Raw genomic sequence first — 24,774 nt, forward strand, 5'->3', positions numbered from 1 at the left:
GTTTCATGTTGACTCGAAGTGTAAAACTGTTCAATACTGCATTAAGAACTAATGCATTAAGCAACACTATCTCACAACCAATTCATACGTATTTTACGAGGTGGCTAAAGTTTAGACAAATCGTATGAATTCGTACGAGTGAGGTCGTACGAATTCATACGATTTGTCTAAACCCCAGTGATGGGTAGGTTTAGGGGTGGGGTTATTCGTACAAATTCAGACGAATTTGGCACCTCGTATAATAAGTACGATTTAGCAAAAAACGTATGAATTTGTACGAATTAGCCACCTTGTAAAATACGTATGAATTACCGTGAGATCGGGTTGCATTAAGAATGAGCTTGGGTTTTCAGATGGATAGACAAAAATGGGGTTTCTCTGATATTTTTGTTTCTTAACACTGAAATTCAATTGTTAACATTGTTTTTACATTTGAAAACAACACTAAAAATAAAAAAAGTTGAAATATGTTGTTTACATAAGCATTCAGTGTGGCAGAAGCTTTAGGTTTACACAGATGAAGAAGAATTGCCCTAACAAGGACATAACTGACAAACTTCTGGCCTCAAACTGTGAATCACCAAAATTACTACCACATTGTCTGGCTGAAAACTCTAAAGTTAAGAGCTATGATTCCGAAGGAGAGCTGTGAATATGAAGATTAAATAACTGAAATGCCTAAATTAGGAAAAATATCCAAGTGTTTGGATACAAGTCATTGTTTGTTGAATAATCAGAAAGTGTCTAAAAAGGTCATTCCTCAAAACTCTGCATTAACAAGAGGGAAGATTGTGACCGATGCCATAGAGAAGCTGAGAACCTGCACCAGTCAAACATATCAAGAGTTCTGCATAACATGAGCCTTTATGGGAGAGTGGCACAAAGGAAACAATTACTCAAAATGAAAGCATGTCAGAACTCTAGAGAGTCTGCCAAAAATCATAATAATGACCAAGTGTGGTGTGGGAAGTGATTTTGTGGTCAGATGAGAGAAGAAGTGATATGCTGACTAATTCTGACTTTAAATAAATAAATAAATAAATAAATACTTTTAGTCTTGAGAAAAAGTTTGAGAGAAAAAAAAACAGGCTTCTTTTGCTGTGACATTGTGACCCCTTGTGATCACTTTTGATCAACCCATTTCAGGAAGCAGTTCTACAAAAGCATCTCATCAGAGAGCTGAAAAGATGTGTAGGTCTCAGTACCCCTTCGAGCCTCCCCAAGTCTCCCTTTACCCATTGCAGCTCTGCCAACTGCTCAGGTCCCATTGACTGGGAGGTAAAGGGGGGTGGGGGACTCATGTGGGGTAAGGGGAGGAATTGTGTGTGTGTCTGTTGTTGGGGACTGTTGAACAGTTTGACCTCAAGCTGCAGTTTTAGGTTTCTCCTGCAGAGGTCTGTATATGACTCCCAATGAAACTATTGACTCTAATCAATGTGCCACAGCACTGAGGCATTATGGGTGTGTTCACACTTGTATGCAAGGTAAGCAATCGCACCAGAGTTCATTTTAATCAAATCAAACCTGCCAAGTGTGAACCCTTATTGTCAAGAACTGGCTGTAAACAATGCGTTTGGGTATGGCAGTTTGAGATACCGAGAGTTAGACAGCAATTAATTTGAAAAACACATTTTTTATGTACACATTAGATGACAGCAAAGGTAAACGCAAATGTAAAAAGAGGGGGAATGAGCATGAGCAATCGAACATCCAAGACTGAATAATACTGGAAATTATACTTAATACTGGATTAGAGTGCATGTAATAACAGCCAAGCTCAGTTATTTGCAACATTTTCTGCAATATACTAGGAAGTTATTGAGTTTAAACACCTGGCAAATATAATATTTAAATCACAGAAGGATTACAAAACACAAGTAAATCTGAAACAACAAAACTAGAGATTTGCTACAAAGACATTGTTAATTTCAGAAAACCTTCACACCCGTCAGAATCTTTAAAAACAACGTGATACAGATTTTTGGTCAAACCGCCCATCACTCTGTCTACTGAATTCTCTTCATAATTATTCTAAAATGTTATATAAAATGTAATCTTATTTTCTTAATGTCAGATACATTTCAATTGCTTTTTTTAACTGGACCTTTATTATGGCTTATTTTACTGTCAGGGAATATATAATATATAACATTGTAAGGACTAATACAAATTTTAAAAAAATGTAAGAAAATGTAATCAAATCAGTTCATAAAGATAACAATTTACTTTAAAAGTTTATTTTAATTATTTAATTATTAATAATTTTTATTATAAGAAGTACGTTTTTACTGTGCAATTTCTGTAATCATTTCAAGGTAGACTTTTATTTTGCCGGGTTGTAATGAAGACCTTTAAGTTTGTGCTTGTTTTAATAAACAGTATTATTATTATCACTAATAACTGATGTACACTCTACTGTACAACAGTTTGACGGGTTGTCGTGAAGAACTTTGACTTTCTGTGTGTATATGATACGACAAATGTCGATAGTTTTATCCAATTAAACAGTGAAATGTTAATGAAGTGACGCTTAGAGCAGATTTACAGATGAAGATCATGTGTCCATATATAGGGAAAAAGCAGACGCTGAAATCATGGCAAGAGTCACGTTTGCTTCAGTACGTGTAGTAGTAGACGAAACTGCGGCGCTCATTCACACAGACATGGCAGAACATACAGACTTAAGATTTCAAAAGCAGTCTTTTTGAGCTTTAATATTCACAGACATTAGTCCGTATCAATACCTGATTCATTGTACAGCCCTACTTTTGATTTATTTATCCAAAAATTGCCAAATGATGTTCCGCTGTATACAGTAAGGTACATTTGTGACTGGATTCTGTGATTCCATCCGTGTTTTCTGCATCATGGAAATCATATTTCTCTACATGCTCTACATGGCATTTGCAGTATTAAAGAGAGTTAGTTTTGTGAGTTATTTATTGTTGTGTTATAAAGTTATTACCATTAGTGTAAGAAGGATATGCAGTTAATTGAGGTCTGCTCTCAATCCACTCTACATAGCGCTCTTCATGGCTATTGAATAGATACAGCAGCTGTTTCAGCAATGAGCTGGTATGGCGGTATTTGAAATATACATATCGGTCGCAAAATTGAAACCGGATGAACCGGTTTACTGCCCAGCACTGAGTAGACAGTTATGTTTTTGCAGCTTGTCAGCAACAGAAGAGGACAGCACAAAGGTATCAGCCAATGGATGTTTATTAACAGGCAATTGGGGAGACAAGACAAAGCACACAGGTAAGTCACTGAAGTTGAGCATCAATAACCACTTAATAATAATAAAGTCTCTTTCTCTTGCAGGAGCTGGCTGGATCCGACGAGATGAAGAAGCAGACTGGAGATGACTAACTGAAGACAGGCAGATGACAGGTAAGTAGCACAGGTAGAAGTCGGGCAGGTTATTGCCCCGTAGTGGATAACGAGACCAGACAACATGAAGCGGCAGAGTGAAGGTATTTATAGGCAATCCTGATGAGTGTTGCAGGTATAACCGGTTAGATACTCAGGAGACTGGGAATGAGTGGGTAGAGTTGAGAGGTCTGGTGCTGAGGGTGTAACTGAATCCATGACAGTAGCCCCCCTCTCCGGCTCCAGATGACTGCGGTGTGCGACGATGGGGATGCCCTCTCCCTCTTGGAGCGGGACGATCCAGGTGGCTGGTGTGTAAATCCGCTAATAGTGATGGGTTCTGGATGTCATCATGAGCAACCCACGATCTTTCCTCTGGGCCATAACCCTCCTACTCGACATAGTATTTGAGACGGCCACCCCTTTGTCAAAAGTCCAAGATGGTATTGACCTTGTAGATGAGCCCTTCCTCGGACTCCACTGGAGGAGGAGGTGGTACGTCAGCAGCACTAGACCCTGAGGAAGAGGAAACCAGAGAGTCAGTATAAGGCTTAAGCAGAGAGACATGAAATGTCGATGAGATGCGGTAATGGGATGGTAAGTTTAACCAGTAAGTAACATCGTTGATCTGCCTCTAGATGGTAAATGGACCTATATATAACGGGGACTCAGCTTGCGACAGGGCAGTCAAAGGCGGATGTCCCTTGTTGAGAGCCAGACCTTCTGTCCTGGAGTGTAAATGGGTGTCACACTTCTGGCATCGGCCTGGCTCTTTTGCCACCATACTGCCCTCTGCAGATGGACATGAGCTGAGTCCCATTCCCTCTCACTCTCCTGGAATCAATGATTCACAGCTGGAAAGTCTGAAGTCTCACCTGACCAGGGAAACAGGGGCGCTGGTTACAGAGTATGCATTGAAACAGAGTTAACCCAGAGGTGGACTGACAGAGGGAGTTGAGCATACTCGGCCCAAGGAAAGTAGCGGCTCCAGCTGTGCTGGTGGCTGTGACAGTATGACCTCAGGCACCTCCTAATCTCTTGGATGTTATGCTCAATTTGGTCACTGGTCTGTTGATGATAGCCAGAGGAGAGACTGACTGTGACTCCTAGTAACCGGAAGAATGTTTTCCACACTCTGGAAATAAAGTGGGGACCGCGATCGGAAACAATATCCTCCGGTAACCTGTAATGACTAAACACATGCTGAAATAACATTTCTGCAGTCTCCATGGCAGAGGCCAAGCCCTTGAGGGGGATTAATTTACACGCTTTGGAAAAGCGGTCAACAGCTACAAGAACACAGCTGTGCGATTCAGAGGGAGGTAGATCAGAGCTTTGGAAAAGTGGTCAACAGCTACTAGAACACAGCTGTGCAATACAGAAGGAGGTAGATCAGAGATTAAATCGATTCCGATGTGAGACAAAAGCTGGCGAGGAATGGGTAATAGGACAAATTTACCCTCAGGTAAATGGCACTGGAAATTGTACAAACTGAGCATCCTCTGATGTATTGAGCAACATCCTGGGTCATACTGGGCCACCAGAAGTGGTTGGTGATGAGCAAGAGGGTCTGCTGGCTGCCTGGGTGTCCAGATCCCAGAGATGTATGAACTGAGTCCATGAGGGAAAGGCGTAACGTCGTTGGAACATAAATCCGTCAATTTATAAATTAGCCTCTGCAATTTGGTTCTCTAGCAAACACATTGATGGGACTAGCGATGATGGCTGGAGGGAGAATCCGTTAGGGAGATGCTGTACTGGTCTCTGGTGAGTATAGATGTGACAATGCATCAGCTTTCTGGTTCTTATGGCCGGGTCTTTAGGTAACAGTAAAGTTGAATCGAGTGAAGAAGAGTGCCCAGCGCACTTGTCTAGGACTGAACCTCTTAGCCTCGTGAAGATTCCAGATTCCTTTGATTGGTGATGACCTTGAATGGATGCTTAGCTCCCTCCAGCCAATGCCTCTACTCCTCCAGGTAAAGTTTGATAGCCAGTAGCTCATGATTGCCAATGTTATAGTTACGCTCCGCTGGGGACAGTTTCTTTGAATAGAAGGCACATGGATGGAGAATGGGAGATTTCTCCTGCCGCTGAGCGAGTACCGCTCCTACCCCTGTGGTGGAGGCATCAACTTCCACGACAAAAGATCTGGATTGGGATATGCTAGAGTAGGAGCAGTGCAAAAGGCCTCCTTCAGTTGTAAAGGTTGGAAAGCATTAATGGCAGCTGGTTCCCAGGACAGAGACTTGGGCCGGTTTCTGAGCATGGAGGTTAGTGGAGAACTGATCTTGCTGAAGTTAGCGAAACCCAGGAAGCGTTGAAGTTCTTTAACGGAGGATGGTTGAGGCCAGTTCTGGTTCAGTCCATCTGGATGCAGTGCTCGCTGATGACATAGCCCAGGAAGTGAGTGGTGTCTCGATGGAATTCGCATTTCTCTAATTTTAAGTACAGATGGTTCAGCCGGAGCTTCTGTAGGACCTGCGTAACATGGTGGTGATGTTTGCCAAGGTTCCAGGAGTATATCAGAATGTCATCAATGTACACAATGATGAAGCGAAGGAGGAACTCCCGTAACACCTCATTCATGAATCCTTGGAATACGGAGGGTGAGTTGGCCAGACTATACGGCATAACCTGATATTCATAGTGGCCCGATGATGTAACAAAGGTGGTCTTCCATTCATCACCCTCACATATCCAAATGAGGTTGTAGGCAGGTCCAGCCTGATAAAGAAGCTGCTCCAGGGCTGCAGGAACCAGAGGAAGGGGATAGCAGTACTTAATGGTTTGTGAATTGAGAGTATGATAGTTGATGCAGGGCCGCAAGCCTCCGTCCTTTTTTGCACCATGAATGAGATATTTTCCCAGTGTAGGCAAACAATGTGGAGCGTCACAGTGGGGGTGCAGTGTGTAATTACTCCATGGCCTAGCGGCCTTTCCAGAATGGAGTGGATACTCAGGACCTGCGAGCAGGGTTTCTTCCTAATGTGGAGCTTGCAGGGGAGTTCCCAGGAGATGAAGTTGCCTGTGGATCCTGAGTCGACGAGGGCCTGAGCTGAAACAGAGTGATGAGGAGTGATCACTGTAAAAGCATTCGCGTCAGATTTGGTACTCACCACTGAGTGTGGTGGTCACACTGGGCATTCAGGTAGAAGACCACAATACAAGCTGACGCTTCGCATGTGACAGGTGAAAAGAGTCAGTATGCAATGAGTCAGTAGGTGCTGGAAGGGCGACTGGTAAGGAGATGGGCGAAGGATGCAGCGAAGGTGACTCGAGCTGACAGGCAGTGAGGCGCTGAGAGATCTGATGGCACATTGGATGAAGTTTTCTAAATCAATGAAGTCATCATAGATTGCCATCTGCTGTCAAAGCGATGGATTAAGGCCCTGATGAAAAGTGGTGATCAGTGCTGTCTCATTCCAACTGCTTACCGCTGCCAGGGTCCGAAACTGAAGAGCATATTCGGTCACTGCTGAGTGTCCTTGGCACAGGTTATAGAGTTAATTGTGTACAGACAGCAAATTGGCAGTTTGGTCGAATACCTCTTTAAAATGTGCTGTAAAGTCGGTCATTTTAGCTCGGCCTGATTGAAAGAGTTGTGGATGCATTTCAAAGAACAACAAACACTGCAATAGGAATCCGCTACATTCCTCCGCCTCACCTGAGTAGGTCTCTGGTTGGGCCATGGGACTTGCAAAGGCAGTAGCCGAACTAGTGGTGAGTGGTGGCTGAAGAGACTGTCGGAGCACTTGAACCAGCTCAGCAAATGGATTGGCTGTTAGATTGCGAGCCCCGTTGGGATCCATGCTCCTTATGCGGTCTGGTCTTCTGTCAGCAACAGAAGAGGAGAACACAAAAGTAATAGCCAATAGATGTTTATTCACAGGCAATTGGGGAGACCAGACGAAGCACACAGGTAGGTCACTGAAGTTGATTATTAAACCACTTAGCTTAAATAATAAAAAAGTCTTTTTCTCTTGCAGGAGCTGGCTGGATCCGACAAGACAGACTAGAGATGAGCGTCTGGTTTTTGACAGATGAAAGGTAAGTAGCACAAGTAGAAGTCTTTTTCTCTTGCAGGAGCTGGCTGGATCCGACAAGACAGACTAGAGATGAGCGTCTGGTTTTTGACAGATGAAAGGTAAGTAGCACAAGTAGAAGTCGGATAAGTTATTGCACTGTAGTGGATAACGAGACCAGACAATGTGAAGTCGCAGAGTGAGGGCTTATATGGGCGATCCTGATGAGTGTTTCAGGTGTAACCTAAGCCCTGAAAAGTGAAGCCAAAGCGACTTGATCACCCCCAGGTGGTTGGTCCCAGTATAGGCCATAAACCCCGCCCTCTCCATGTAATGTAATGGGATGTGAGACAAACTAAACAATTAAATTACAATTCAATTAATTTTTTTTCCAAAAATGGTTTCTGTCATTTTATGTAGTTTTTAATCAAGCTGATGTAAGTTCAAGTGTTTGTTTTTTGAAAATAAATTTTAGTTAGTTATTTGATGCTATAAAAACGGGGGTGTGTAGTCATGATTGACAGCTGTGATTGACAGCTTCTCTGAGTGAAGTAGTCACTGAGGCACCAACAGACTTTTTTGGGGGATTTTCAGGAGGAGATCGGAGCTTTAACTTTAACTTCTACTTTTTCATAACTGTTTATTTCACACCGATATAATGAGTTGTTTTGCAGTAAACTGTACTAAACTATTCTGGGGGAGTGTGGGCGAGGCCTTGATAGCGTGCTTACTCCACTGCATGCTCACTATTGCGCAGAATCGGAATCCGAGCTCACTACTGCGCAGACTCAGGTCCCAAATCAGCACAAGATGTCAACACCATATTGGGACATTAGCGGCTTCACTTTTCTACAATGGAAGAAAAGTGTGGTCATCCATATTTATTATAGTCTATGGTGTAACCAGTTAATACTCAGGAGATTGGGAATGAGTGGGTGGAGTTCAAAGATCTGGTGCTGAGGCTGTAACTGAATCCGTGATACAACCATCAAACTTCTGGCCAATAATACTGCTTCAATTTATTGTCACTTACTTTCTGATATACACTAACCTCTTTTTTTAAATAAGTTAATACTTTTATTCTGCTAGGATGCATTAAATTGATACTTAATAGAAAAACATTATGTGAACCCAAAATCTATATTTAGTTGAACTTGCAGCAGATTTCTAGTTTCCAGCATGCTTTGTATCTGACTATTTAAAGAAAATAAATGTTGAAATTAAATGTTATTTTGTGTGTTTTTTGCACAAAATTAATAAAGGGAGAGATGTGTTAATGTTTAATGTTCTGTTATGTTGGGACTTGTAGGGGTTTCTGCTATACTGCAGTTTTGCTACCATTGTGGTGAAGAGTTTGTGGTTAGGCTGAGGATGAGCTGCTACACTTTATGGCTATGTTCACACCATCAGTTACTGGAAATGACAACCGCATTTACATACAGGTGTGTGTCTCAAAATTATCCGTTCAAACAGCAACTTACAGTAGCGTCTCGAATACTGTCTGTATGAACGTGCAATGGGAGTCAAGCTTGCATTCTCTTATCAGAAATCATAGTGACAGTGACCAAAGTGATATCAAAGATGGCAACGTCCATAAAACTAAAAAGTCTTATCACTTTTGACACAAGAATCCAATCGAGCTGCAAATTCATCCAACAAATCTTCATTAACCAACAGAAGCTTTTATATCTGGGTGGAGAGTGGAGCATTTAAGTTGCACGTAGAACACAAAACTGATTAGAGTAGCTCCGGTGGAGAACAGTGACTGGATCTAAAACCTTCAGATGACACACAGCTCATATCTTCGTCACTGTAAGTTACCAAAAAGACAAATAACTTTGACAACTGTCCGCTGGATTGCACTGAGGAGCACAACGTATCACAAATCCACCTATAGATAATAAAATTAGTGGAGAACCGCCAACGTATCAGTAACATCTCATAACATTATTTATGCCATTGTAACTGCATTTATGCCACCTCTGAGCAGGATTAAACAGTGTATAACACAGTAAATACATTTAGATGCAGCTTGCCCTACTGCAGTGCAAAGATGGCTTTTCAATTGAATTTTTGATTTAGTTTCATTTATAAAGGGGACATATTATCCAAAATTCACTTTTATAAGTTGTTTGAACACAGATGTGTGTCCACAGTGTGTGTAAACAACCAGCCTATAATGGTAAAAATCCACCCACTCACTTTTTTATAATCCCCTGAAAGGGGACCTATTATGCAAAATTCACTTTTGCATGGTGTTTGCACATAAATGTGTGTTGGCAGTGTGTGTACACAACCACCCTATAATGATAAAAATCCAACCACTCCCTTTTTTTTTAATCCCCATAAATCATAAGCAGTGTCTCAGAACAAGCCGTTTCCAGATCCCTGGCAGTGTGACATCACAAAAGCCACAGGCCCTGCCCACGAATGTTGACAGACACTGCCGTTTTAACTCAGAACCACCCTGAGCGAGTTCACAGCAAGTACAGTCCGCCATTGCTGCACTGACGAGAATGTCTCCCAAGCGTTTTAGGTGTTCTGTAGCTGGATGGATTAATCCACATAGCTCTCTCCATTTACTCCCGAAATCTGAGCCGCTGAAGACGAGGTGGATTCATTTTGTTTTCCAAGAAAATGCTCCCTTAACTCTACCGAAATTCGTTTATGTCTGCGTGAATCATTTCACACCGGACTGCTTTGTGAACGAATGTCAATACAAAGGGACAATACAAAACAGAGGTTGTGCTAAAAATGTGTTACTCAAGGATAGATAAGTACTGTTCGTGACCCAGCTTACAGTCTCCAGAGTGATACTGGATACGGCAGTAATGAAGGTGAGAGCACTTTATTACAATTCATCGGAGTTGATTTACAGATATAAAGTTTACCAGTTTATTAAGCACCACCCAAAAAGGCATAAGGTCTTTATATATTTGTTTACTGTTAGTTGTAACGAGTGTTTCTGTGTAATTCGCTATGTATGTTGATGACAATGCAAGGGAGAGAGAGAGAGTTTATGGATAATATTTTAATGCACACTTGCACTGTGTTTTATTAAGCTCTTACAGTGATTCTCTAGAGTGAAAACGCATGCTTCATCTTTTGTGTGAAGTACAGTAAACATCATAAAACTCATCTGTAAAGTTTTGGACATCATTCGGACGGTACAACAGGCTTGTACTAATATGTTGGATAAAAACAAGAAGACAATTTAAGTTAAAACTGTAATGGACTGTATGCACGGAGCGTTTTTTAAAACTTCCACATTAATATAAGCCAGCTCGAAAACTTCCGGTGAGATGTCATTTGCTGGTGTGTTGAGCATCAGTAGTGTAATACTTAGTTTATAATCAGAATATAGTCACTTAAATAGTCAGGCATAGCATAAATAGTCAGGCATAGTCAGGCATTTAGTTATTCAAACTTAAAATGGCATAAAAAAATAAATAAATAAAGACATAACTCATTGTTCCTCCTCGGCTAAATTCAATTCGACTATCAGTTTTCACACTTTTATGTGAAAAAAAGCTTCAAAAATTAAATATTTATTGTGCACTTTAGTTAGATTAATTGAATAAAATGTGTGTTTTTTCAAGTGTGCTGAAATCATTGATCTTCCGCTGCACTGACTGACAGCTGCTGTGATTACAAATTGAAAGAGCGGTGCTCGCTTTCTGTGTCATTCATTCACAAGAAAAGTTATTGTTTTTCTTAAGATCTTTTGAGTATTTCATACTTCACATTGACAAAATGTATTTTTAATAGTTATTTTATAATGTTTAATATTTAGTCAAAAACAAAGTGAAAAACGATTAGAGTAAATGGCTGATATGCGCAAATAAATGCTACTTTGCTGCCATCTGCTGGTTAAAGTGGTAATTATTGTCTTTTTTATTTTTAAATAAGTGTTTTCTATCAAATGTTGAATTTCCTACATTTTGAAACATTCGGTTTTACAATGGGGACAATCTCAGAAGGATGAACAAATAATGTTTGTGGTCATCACATTAAAAATAACATTTGAAATGCTGGGGGAAAAAATGCGTGCGTGTCTAATTACAGACACGGCGTTTTTAAACGGTCCCAATAGCTTTGTCTTTATTGCAATCAATAAAACTGGTTTATTGGCTAATTAGATAAAAGTGATAACTGCATTAAAATATGAATACAACATTAAAAAGTCAAACATTGATGGTTTTGTGTTGATGTATATCGACTACAGAATGAACAGCTAACAGTTCACCGGAAATGCCCGAGCTGGCTTAATGACAACCAGGAAGTAACCGTGCATATAGCCTATTGAACTAAACTATACCTGTTCTATCTCCATGCAGCATACATTCACAGTTTCTGACATTATTGTGCGTCCTGACTGGATCCTGTCACTGGAGGATTAGCTCTTAAAGCTCAGCCCTCTTAGGCCGAATACAGCAGCTCATTTGCATTTAAAGGGCCCACACTGAAACGGCGTGTTTTTGGTCAACCACAAAAAGTGGCAATTTTAACATGCTATAAAAAACTATCTGTTGGGTATTTTGAGCTAAAACTTCACATACACACTCTGGGGACATCAGAGACTTATTTTACATCTTGTAAAATGGGTCATAATAGGTCCCCTTTAAATCAAAGTCTTTCCAAAGTGAAAAAGTGACGTGACGTGTAGCCAAGTATGGTGTCCCATACTCAGAATTTGTGCTCTGCATTTCACCCATCTAAGTGCACAAACACTCAGCAGTGAGTATTGAACACACACAGCGTGAACACACACCCGGAGCAGTGGGTAGCCGTTTTTGCTGCGCTCCGGTTAGCACTTAGGGGTTTGGTGCCTCAGTTGGAAGAGAGCACCATTCATTCACTCCCCCCACCTACATTTCCTGCCATTACTGAGACTCGAACCTGCGACCTTTAGGAACATAAGAGTCTCCATAGACTCCTGGCATCTGAGCCACTGAGGACACTGCTGGATTTGCACAAAAGATTAACATGACGGTACATGCCAGTTGATGAGTTGAATCAACTTAATTTCACAACAACTACATAAATTTATCCACTTTCAGAAATGTCCAGTTGCATTCTAAAAGTTGTAACTTCTTGCATCTCCAGCAGTGTCAAGACTCTGGTTTGAACATGTAAGGCTGAACAATGCTACTGACAATTTCTGATATTTTGGCTGCGCGAGATTCTCCAACGCAACGTCATTGCCATAGAAACCAAAGCAGATATTCCAGAAAACGAAAGAGCGGCATGGACACACAAATCGGATCTAAACAGTTGGGATACATAATGTGTATATGACACAAGCTTCTAATAAGAATTTATTTTTTGACATGCGCACACTGCAAAAACATAGAGTTTCTGCTGTTTGCACATACTATTCTCCTACATTGCTTCTTTTCCTTCTTTTAAAGAGCAGACGTACTATTTACAGTATCTACTTCAGGTCCTGATTAGGAGACGGTGAGCACATGAACCGTTGTGCCGCTGCTTATATTTATCAATCAGTAAAAACACGCCCAAAATAAAGTGTCTGTGGATGAGAGTATGAAGTGAGGACTGATGGGACGTATTTCTGCTCCACTTCACAGTGGTAGGAGAAATTTAGAATCACACTACAGTCATTTATGACATTTTACATAACAACAACTGCAGCTTATTCTTTCATTACACCATTTCTACGTCATTGCACATGCGCAATCCTTGCAAGTTTCAGTTTTAAATCCAATAAAGTGTTTACATTTCCTCTCAATCAGATTAGAAAAGGAATAAACCACCCCTTCGATTCTGATGGAAATTTAATTCTGATCAAGCTCAGTCAGATTGATTAAGGTGTTTACATGAAGGCTTTTCAGTCAGAGTGAGCCGTCAATCCAATTACTAATCGATAATTTGGTTGCATGTAAATGTAGCCACTGAAGACTTGAGTAATGCTGCTGAAAAATTCAGCTTTGCCATCACAGTAAATTTTTTTTAAAAAATATATTAAAATGAAAAACTGTTATATTAAATTGTAATATTTCACAAAATTACTATTTTAATGTATTTTTTTAATCAAATAAAGGCAGCCTAGGTGAGCATAAGAGACTTTTCTCAACAAAAAAAATCTTACCGACTTCAAACTTTTGAACGGTGGTGTATAACATTGTAGAATATGTTAAATGTTGTATATGCTATGTACTGCACACTACTGAAAATACAGCCCTTATGTAGCCCCGCCACTTTTCAGCACTGCACTCGTAGTGTTCTGTCTTCCGTTTCCACAGCATGAGGGTAAGATAAGATCTTACAGATTTATGAATGAACCACTCGTTTTAAAATCTTCCCTGTCTACTGACATTTGTTATGATATCCGCTCCAAACATATGCTCTTGATAACTTTTGTTAACTCTACAATAAGTAAATCCACTTCACCAACTAATTATTCTTCGACAGCAATGCCATAGAAGCATACAGAGCTACCACAAAAATAGAAGTTCAGTTTCTATTATTTCCCTCTATAGGGGCTTTCGCACTGGAGGAACCTTTTCATAGTTCCTAGAACTATTGGCTGAAGTACCCGGATTTTGCAGTGTTCGCACCACAGGAACTAGGAACGATTTTAGTTCTAGGAACGCCTTTTGGGGGAACTAAATTAGCTCCTACTTCAGAGTAGGGTCTAAACCAGCACTATAGGAACTATCAGTGGCGTAAGTGTGCGTTGATTGGTCAAACGCATGTCAAACACCGGCACCCGGCATTTTTAAAAAGCTGTGTAAACATATTTACTTCACGAACATGGAAAACAACGAAAACGGCATTTACCTGTTGTCTGCAGGGTTGTGTTCTTTTCTCCGCCTCGATGATATGTAATACTGAAAGTTGTCATAGGAGATAGCCCCACTTTTTGCAGTCAGCGTAAATTATGAGTTTACATTCCATCACCGTTATCATGAAAACAAACACAGCGACGATCATGGCATCCTCCATCCACTGTTTTTTAGCGTTTGTAAATGCCGCGTTGTCGGCTGCTCCAGAGTTTCTATTCCCAGTGTGAATGCAACCAGGAACACGGCCCGGGGGAGAAATTAGTTCTCTGGGAACTATCCTAGTGGATAACCTATAACTATCCTATAACTAAGTTCCTAGAACTATTCAGTGCGAAAGCCCCTTATCACATATCTGTTCCTCTCATCAACCCATATACATAAACAAATACTTCTGTCTCTTTAACCTACATACTTCATTCTCATTCTGTGTATGTGGACAGAGATGGACAGAATGAGGCCAGAGACAGTGAGGGTCTAATCGAGCTGGTATAAGGAATGCCTTTCAAATCTATGTATTACAGCACAAAAGTAAACATTCATGTCTTTTCATTGTATAACAGACACACAGAACATCCGAAAAGCAACCAATCAGCTTTAAAGGCATCAGCTCCATGTGTCAAAAGTGCCAATTCAATATGGATTTACAATAACAAGCCATTCAGCTAACCTACACTCTCTCTCTCTTCCCCTTGCTTACTGGGGTGGGGGGTGGGGGGAAGCACTAAATGGGATATTGAGCCTTTCCCCTGTAAAAATTGGGTCAGCTCTCTGTAAGCCAGACAGTCTGTCTCAGAGACGCCCAAAAAGCACCATAGTCGGGCAGAACGGCACACTGCACTACATACACACACTGTGAGCCAACTATCAGGCCGCCCTGCCTCACAATTGTGCCCCTTTTGAGTCCAGGACTTTAAAGAGATGTGTGGAAAACACTGCGGCATGTCCCAAGGCCCACCGCACAGCAGCCGCAGACTTAAACTTAGGGAAATCACCTGTAATTATACATACTGTAAGACCAGAACACTGCCATGGTTGTAAAGCATCAGGATCACTATAATCAGGGTATCACTAATCAATACAGGGGTGGTCTGAACTGAATGCCCTTTATACAGGACAGTGATACAACTATTCAGTCGAACAGCGATTTAACATTGTAACATTCCAACTAAACTAAACTAAAAATTAATAGTAAATAAAATAAAAAAAAAATAATAAAAAATAGTAACATCCACAATAAAAAAGCAGAAATGGTTCAATGGTAACAAAGCTAGCTTTGTTAAGAAAGCATCCTAAAAATGAAATTTCAGTTTTGTCTACAACAACAACAACAACAACAACAACAAAAAAACCTCAATGGCTTTAAAACTTATTTCATTTGGAAAAGATGCATGCTAACCAAGAAGCATGTAATTTGCAATTAAGTTAAACATTTATATTTAATACAGTTAGCTAAGTACTGCTGAATGTACTGACAAGCATTTATCATAAACCAAAATATACTTTAATGTCATTTATATTAAAACTTGTAGGTATTGAAATATATTTGTAATTAATTACACATTTGTATTGAAGTTGCAACTCTAAATTTCGTGAATATTATATTATCTGCAAGCTTTTTTATTTTTTTATTTTACAAATATACTTTTAAGATATGAAGTACAAAGTGCCCCTATTATGCTATTTTTAAAGGTTCCTAATTTTGTTCTGGAGGTCTCCTACAATAGGTTTACATGCATCTGAGGTCCAAAAACACTTTAATTTTCTCATAAAATACACTAAAGCTTTTGTATACAAACAGCGTTTGAGGGCGGGTCAAAATAGACACTGTTCATAGGCAGAAAATGAAGACCATAGGCTGGTATTATGCAAATTTGTTACAAACCTACGTACGTTTGTGCAGGAAGTAAGACTGTAATACTGACGACTTGTTTTAGGCAGTTCAGAATCGGTTCTTTCTTTTACTAGACAATAACTACATTTGTTGTGCATTTTGATCTTTGAAACTTTGGTTACACTTTATTGACAGTACAGTACTTGACAGTACGTGTACTTACAGTGTACTTACCCAAGAAAGTTCTGGTAATATAAGGTAACATGGGTTAAGGTTAGGCTTAGGGGTATGTTCAGGGTTAGTATCTAGTTATAACCCAGTTATTGTAATTGCTATCAAGTGCTACCAAAACTTTGCAGCACTATTACATTCACAAACAGCTATATTACACACTACATAAAAAAAGTACAATAAGGGCACTTTAATACAATGAAGCATGCTTCTTTTTCAAAAGGGAGGAGGTATAATCATGAAATGAATTCTAGGTTTGTCAACTGACTACAAATGTGTGAATTGCTGACCAAAGCAGTGCAAGATCATATCCTGAAATGTCCAAACTATAGAATCCAAGCTGTCCACAGAGAATCCAAGCTGGCAGGTTGTGGCACAGAGCAATAAAAACATCTTAACACTGTTAAATCATGTTCATTCAAAGGGTCATGAACAACATAGTGCATTCTACTGAGCTACAGAATAGAATTTGTTTTATAAATATCAAAATAAATATATATCAATTATTTGTGAAAAGCTAACTTTGCAAACTGATTACTTTGCTTTTAGTTGCATTCAGTTTAGTTGCATTTCTTGCATAAGCAAATCAAACCCCCTCCTAAGAGCTCGCAGGAAGTTTCTGCAAAGCTGATTTTACCTCAATGCCGCCAAAGCATTCCAGTCCAGCCAAATAAGGAAATCCTTAATTGTCCATATCTGTCTGCAAGGAACCTTGGACATAAGAGTGACCTAGTATTTTGGGGGGACGGAAAACACATTTTCTGCTGATTGAATAAAAAAAAATACAAGGCAACTATACAAAACCTCAAAAGAAAAAAAAATAATAATAACAGTGACCCCAAGTACACTTAGACACACAACTGCAAAATATCAAGCCAAGTGGCATCAGCAGGCAAATAAGTTGAAGCTTCTTGGAGAACCAAGCTATTTTGAATTTTTTTTACTTTTAAATAACTGATCCCACGGTAAAATAATAATAATAATAATGATATACAAAATAATACATAATAAAACACGAATGTTTATTATAACAATCATTTCACAATTGAAAACAAACTTACTTTCATTAAAAATTTCATATTTGACATTCAAATATGTTTTGGGTCCACTGTGTGTGTCAAATGAATTAAAAATTCAAATAAATGAACTCACTTGGATTAAGTAAAAAATACATATTTAAATAGAAATGCAAATACCGCAGGTGTCTAATAAATGAGAAGACGTATTGTTGGGCTGAACAAAGGGCAGCATGACATGAGGCGTTTCTAGAGTCCAGCCATCCTATCTTTCTAATTCTTTACATTTAGACCAGCAGAAAGGCAGCAAAGGAGAAGAAAAGAAAAAGAATGAAAGAAAGAGAGTATTTAATAATCACCCCTTCATCTCTCTCCCTGCTCTCTCACTTGTGAAAGAGCCGATTCTCCCCAAAGCTCTTGAGGTGTGACAGCTAGAAAAAGTGGGTCCTTGAATACTAATGGGATTTCTCTCACTCTTAGAAGATTGCTGGGCACTGAAGCGAACTTCTGTGATCCATTCTAAGTGTTGCTGGCCCCGCTGGAATTGTTTCCTGAGAGAATACAAGGCTTCGAGCTCAAAGACACACCTGCGGCTTGGTACTTTAGACCACAACCTGGTACAAAAATGTCCTCATTTGAAACAACTGACTTAATACTTTGCAGCTAATCTGGCCACACGGTGTACAATCCTCAAAGGTTAAAACATTTAACAGATATCTAAAAGTTTCCGTTGAGATCACAGCAGATAGTAAGAAAACTTCTCATTATGTATCAAATAATTTTACAACACTGTACATCAACAAAAGCAATTAATTGTAAATATAAAAAAAAAAATTATTTAACACAACTATACCACAAATTACTGTAATTAACTTACATTTTAGTCTGTTTCTCGCACAAAGCTATTACATGGCTTTTGAAAACAAGTTATTTGGACTATTCCTCCTGGTTCACTCCTGAGTCCTGATCATTCATTTTTGTCCTCTATAAAGAACAATCTGTGTTTTTAGAGATACAAGATGTTTAGGCTTTGACCATGACAACTTTTCTTTTTATAAATGCCTGAAATAACAGTTCCAAACGTTTAAGAAACCGTATATATTCTATTTTATAATTATCAATTGTATTGTTTATTTTAAATCATTTTCATGGGATGCTTTTCACAGAAGAGTGTTATTTTCTTTTACAAGAAAGGCATTGATTTCTTACATGGCCTCTGTAGACGACATCAGGACTTACACATGTTTTTAACTGTTGAGGGTACACTAGAGGGGCCGGTTGCACCAGCTGTGCGTAAGTTACAACTTAGCCTAGTCTTGATGTAAATGGACACTAATTAAGTAATTAAACTTAGCTGAAGCGTAACTACATACGTTTCCGATCAGGAGTAACAGTTGGAATAAAATAACGGACTGACTGAACTGCATCAATAAGCTCCTGTTTTACCTGACAGACTACAATTTTTTAGACATGTATGATAATACTGACATTTACACTTCCTTACATTTTAAGAGAGAGAACATTATGTGAATAGATTACTATTTTGTTAGGGGCTCATCATCAACATGAACCCGTCCTAAACAACACGCCGCTGTGTACATCGCTCCGTGTGCATGTCAAATAAATAAATGTAATTTCATGGTTTTTTTTGTTTGTATCAGTATTTATTTATTAATACACATTCATTTCAAATACAGTTTCTGAATGTTAATTATGCTACATGTAAAAAATACCTATTATGATCACGGTTAAGTAGTATTATATTTAATTTATTTTTACCGTTTGTTATGCACGGCAAAAGTTAGAATGAAGCATAAACTGAAATTCACAACACAACTTCCGCTCACGTGTTTGAAGGCTGCTATTGGAATATTGAGGCTAATCGTCATATTATGTTCGTTACAAACTAGCTAGTAGATTCTGGTGTGAACTTTAAATTCCAATTTAAGTAAGAAATTACGAATGGCTGGTGCAACCCTACACCCTGGTGAGTACGGTTAAAAAAAATTCCCAGAAAAAATGAGATGTTCCTATCAAATGAGTTATTCCTATCTTTGACAAGCTATTATTTGACCAGCCATTATTAGTTTTGTGTATCACAAATTGCCCCTTTTAATTTCTTTTAAAATAAATTAATACTTCAGTAAGGATGCATTAAATTGATCAAAAGTGAAACATTTATAATGTTACAAACAAATTCTATGGTAAACAAATGATGATCTTCTATTCATCAAAGAATCCTAAAAAAATATCATGATTTCCACAAAAATATTAAGCAGAACAACAGTTTTCAACATTGATAATAAAAATAAAAGTTTCTTGAGCAGCAAATCAGCATATTAGAATGATTTCTGAAGAATCATACTAAGAGTGATACTCAAGACTGAAGACTAACGGTTGCTGAAAAATAAACTGCCATTACAGGAATAAATTACATTTTAAAAAATATTCAAACATTTGATTGTAATAATATTTTACATTACTATTTTACTGTATTTTTGATCAAACAAATGCAGCCTTGGTGAGCAAAAGAGATTTCCATTTCAAAAATGGTAAAAAAAATAAATAAATAAAGCTACAACATAGGGGTGCATCAATTATGACAAAATGTTATTTTTGGTTGATCTGTCCCTTAGATTGAACTCTAGAAGTCAGAATATGAAATACAAAAAAAACAGCAAAGTTGCAAAAAATTGAAGGAGGCCATGGAAATCTAATGTCTTCCTAAAGTCTAAATGGCATCAAAGCACACAAGTAGAGGATCAAATACAGTGACCACAGACCACAGCCACTCAAACTCACATTTAACATGAAATACTACACACAGGCACACAAGACAATTAACATAAAAGGCGCAGCGCCAGCTCTCATACAAATCAGCACGGACAGCAGAGTCAGACTGGTCAACGTGAGTGGCCCTGCATGTTCAGGCAGTGGCAGTGTACGTTCCAGCAGTGCATCCGAGCAGAAGCGATGCAGCAGTTACAGAGAATTCCAGCTTCTTTCATCTCACCAGAGATAAAAAGCTTGTGTATAGCACAACTACTGAATACTCTTCATTCATTATTCTGGTGATTCACTCAGCACGCACCTGAGACTGATATAGGAGTGGTGACAAATTTGGGAGGGAACGGCAACTAAGATCACAAATGCTTTGTCACAATATTATTTTGAAGAAGGCAATAGAACATGCTACAGGAAAACAGACGTTTTTTAAGTCCGTGCCATATTATAATATGTTACCTCCAGCTCTTTCTTGGTGTAAGTGAACAGACACTCATATAAGAAACCGCTAAATTATGATGGAGCATTATAATATTAGTCCTGCTGGGGAAGAGGAAAGCAGCACATCTTAATAACTAGGTTACCAAAGACTGGAAAGCAGAATGCATTCAATGTAATCGCACTGTAATGTAATGTAACGTAACTGCACCAGGTGAAAATACAAAATTTAGAATTCAGAGACTATAAATCTGTGTAGGAGCATTAGATAATATCATATACGTATAACAATGTACTATACAGTGTTGTAACCAGCACTCAAAGACTTTTTTCACCAAATATTTTTTAGTGATTTCTAGAAAAAGATTTCAGAGAATGCATTCACAAAGAACTATTTATATTATTAGAAAATGTTGTTATATACAATAAAGATATTTCCATGCCTTCCAAATCTATGCCTTTTCCAGGCCTGAAAATCACAGTTTTAAAGACCCTGACATTTCAAGGTTTCCATCACTGCAGGAACCTTTACAGAGAAAACGACTGGAGCTTAAAAAAAAAACACAAAAACTAACTTGGTGAAGAAAAAAATAATCGCAAAGCTGCTTCAGTTATATTTCTAAGATAAATCCACCTACATATACGTACCTATGATAAATCACATTCCAATACTTAAAGACAAACTGACTTCACATTGACTATATGAGTGAATCTTGAGGAAAGGTATCTTTATGTTGCTAGTAACACTTTCAATTACCTCTCACTTTCAAGTGAGAGGTAATTAGGCTCTTTACAGAGTACTGGGGGCATCTGATGTCTCATAACATCCCCACTACAGCCTTACGTGCTGCTTTAAACCTCTCACTCCAGAGAGTCAGCATTAAGATCGCTCCATCCGAACTGAAGACCAGTGATGGAGAAGACAGGATTAACACGTGCACCAGTGTGCGCGCTCGCGCGCATTCAGGACCAGTTCGTGTGTACTGTCTGGCTTCATATAGTCTCTATCTGCTTTTTACATTGCCAAATAAACTAGATCCAGTCGGAAAACTCCCATGCGCACTAATCTGTCTGCCTGTGATGAGATGGGCGGATTATACACCATCAGGACGGCAAAAGACCGCAGACACTAAACACTGTTGTTTAATAAGTGCTCAATAGAGCAGATGACATTCTTATGATGTCCTAAAAATGTCCTACCTTCCTCTCCATGGCAGATGGTTACTGTGGCCGGTTGGTCGCTAAAGGGCAGCGGACGACAGATGAAGAAGCGGATGAGGAGCGATGGAGATGAAGTTCTTTATAGCTTAAATCAGAAGCACACACTCCCTGTTGCTCGGTGCTGGAGTGACTGGACAGTCAGTGTGGAGAGAGAGGCAGCGGAGTGAGGAGGGGACGCAGCCAGAGACGGTGAGCGCTGAGGCGCAGGCGCGTCCTGTCCACCGCTGCTTCGAATAAAACTCGAGGATTTAGAGGGAGCGTCATCAAATTGCACGCCTCTCCCTGCGCGCCGTTACAGTCAGTCAGTCTAACGGGCTGCTGGAATACAGTCGGAACTTTGTCGAACAGGCCTAATATATTAAGCAACATGCGTATGAAAAGTCCGCCAAATCTCTGCATAAGAAGATGAAAGTGAAGAGAAGATGGCAGTAATGATTAAACAAGTTTACAAAGACTACTTGTCACATACAAGTGGTCTCCCCCCTTACAATAACCGGCGTCTATAAACGCGTGACGCCGACAAGAACTCTTAAAAGGGGTTAATGTGTGTAATTATTATTAATATAAGATTATAAGTGATATTTAAACTCAGAAATGTGAATTCTGATATTTACTCACCCTCATGGTGTTCTGAAGCTATAGGACTTTCTTCTATGGAACATAACAGATGTTTTTGTCCATACAAATTAATCAGTGGCGACCAAAACGGTTTAGTTACCGGCTTAGTTCAAATATTCTTCTTTTGTGTTCCACAGAAGAAAACAGTTCATACAGTTTTTAAACGATTTCTAAAGATTCTATTTGGTACTTTCCTCTTTTTTTTCTGTCCAATCAGGCATCTTGCAGTACAAGGGTCCAGCAGAAGAGGCCCTTCATTTTGTTCCACCAAACATTCACTGAAGAATGAGAGACCAACATTCCAGCACCTTATACTTTCAATATCATCCTCAGGAGAAACTGTCCATAAACCTTAAAATGTATCTTGATATAAATGGATGTTGACACCAGGGTCACTAAATTATGATGGAACATCACAATATAATTCCTGTTGGGATGAGAAAGCAGATAATCCTGAAGCCTGGAAAGCAGAATATGCATGGACACACAGGTTTGAGCCATGCTGTAGAGCACAATTTCACACTTAAATTACATGAACTACAGAAATTTGTGCTTTCAGAAGTATTTATTGATTTATAGATGCAGTTATTTTCACCTTCTTCAACAAGGTAGGGGGGAAATGAGATTCAGCAATCTTCCTGACACTTATGTCCATCTTCACTCCATTACAGGGTTTCAAACAGGTAAGGTGGAAAAAAGGTGAGAACATTGCACGGGGCGGGGTCATGCTGCGCACGGAATTGTTTTTTTTTAAAGTTATTTGCTTTACATGCTCATTTGTAGTTACTTTAAGGGATTTTTTTCATTTATTTTTTATTACCCTATATGTCCAAAACTGTAATTTTTCACGAAAAAATTAACACATTGTTGCAACATTTTACCAAAATCAACATTTGGTTAAAATCTCATGTTATAAAAGATGAAGTGCTATACAGGATACTTAAGATAATATTGGCTGATTGGATGGCAATACTGTTTGCCACATCTCAGACCTCAAGTACATAAAATATTACCCATTATAGACATGGGTAATATTTTATATTATTGCACACATTTGCTTTGCTGTCAAAGCAAATGTGTGCAATAACCCAAACTCTACTGCCAATGCTTTAGTGCACAGTTACTACTAATGTTGAGACAAGAAAATAAAAGTTAGTAAATTTGTTCATTTTAAAAACAGGATATGATCCCAATTTTTATGTTTGGAGCATGGATCCTTTTGAAAACAGTCCTGTACAGTTTGTACATTTGGCAAGCAATAGAACCTTCAAAGTGTAATGAATCAAACTGCAAGGCTGCTTTCAAGAATGCAACACAAGTACATAAAATATTACCCATTATAGACATGGTTTTTAAAGTAAAGAGTAAAGGAAACACTGTACAGTACTTATTGAAACAACCAATTCTTTATTTACCCTTATAAGTTCACAAGTACCCTTGTAAGTATCCCCCTCCCCCCATAAAAACACTTTCTCATTGGATGCAGATCCCGTAGGTGACCTATTTTGATCTCAAAAAGGTGAGTTCTCACTGAAAGGTGAGGAGTTTGCATCTATGCCATTAACATTCACTCTGAGTTACTCCTGACACTTAGTTGTCTATCATCACAAGTCATTGTCAAGTTCACTGATTATTAAATCTAGTCTCAAAATACAGTGTTGGGGAAAGTTACTTTTAAAAGTAACGCATTACAATATTGCGTTACTGCCCAAAAAAGTAACATTTTATGGAAATTAATCCGTTGTTACCTTTGCGTTACTTTTTCTCATCTGGGCTAGGCTTGCTTGTTTGTTTTATAATAACAAATGGCAAATGTAAAGTCCCTTTCACACCAAAAGTCAAAGGAATAAGTCTCAGACTGAAGGAAATGCAAATTCACGTCTGTACAGTACAGGGCGAGCTCAAACAAACATTACAGCTGTGCTGACTAGGGATGGGCGATACAACTTATTTTGTTTTAAATACGATACCGATACCTTCAAGGCCAATATCGCTGATATCGATACGATACCACTAATATGAACTTATAGATTTTAACATTTATTCAACTATTGAATTACTAAGAGTAAAATGGGTTATGATACACATTTATTGTGAAATAACTAATAATAATAATATTATATTTTTCTGTCTTCTGTTAAGCATTGTTCTGGGCTGCGTTTCCCAAAAGCATCAATGGTTTCTTACGATACTAAACGCAGCCCTGTTTGAATGTAGTGTCGGCAGTGAGCGAACACTCTCTGTGATTGATTGGTTCTGACTTGCAGCATTTGCGTGTTCAGATGAGCAGGAAAACACTTCTACTATAAATTATTCGCTAACATAGGTTATTTGTACAATTCAATGTATATTGTATGCATTACATTTTTTGTTAAATAAACAAAATAACTGGTTAAAAAAAAAAAAAAAAAAACATACCTTAGTATCGATATTTT

The 24,774-nt window shown here is 38.8% G+C and overlaps 1 protein-coding gene across 1 annotated transcript in view; it reads right to left on the reverse strand.

Moving 5' to 3' along the window:
• The window catches only part of smarcd3b (SWI/SNF related, matrix associated, actin dependent regulator of chromatin, subfamily d, member 3b), a 46,781-nt gene extending 24,837 nt beyond the window's left edge, over nt 1-21,944 (reverse strand). The window contains exon 1 of the mRNA XM_051899265.1: nt 21,701-21,944. Coding sequence (XP_051755225.1) covers nt 21,701-21,712 — 12 coding nt within the window. The 5' untranslated portion in view covers nt 21,713-21,944. The remainder of the gene's footprint in view (nt 1-21,700) is intronic.
• Between the last annotated feature and the right edge of the window lie 2,830 nt (nt 21,945-24,774).

The sequence above is a fragment of the Ctenopharyngodon idella genome, chromosome 7 (genome assembly GCF_019924925.1).
Source record: "Ctenopharyngodon idella isolate HZGC_01 chromosome 7, HZGC01, whole genome shotgun sequence".
Lineage (NCBI taxonomy): Eukaryota > Metazoa > Chordata > Actinopteri > Cypriniformes > Xenocyprididae > Ctenopharyngodon > Ctenopharyngodon idella.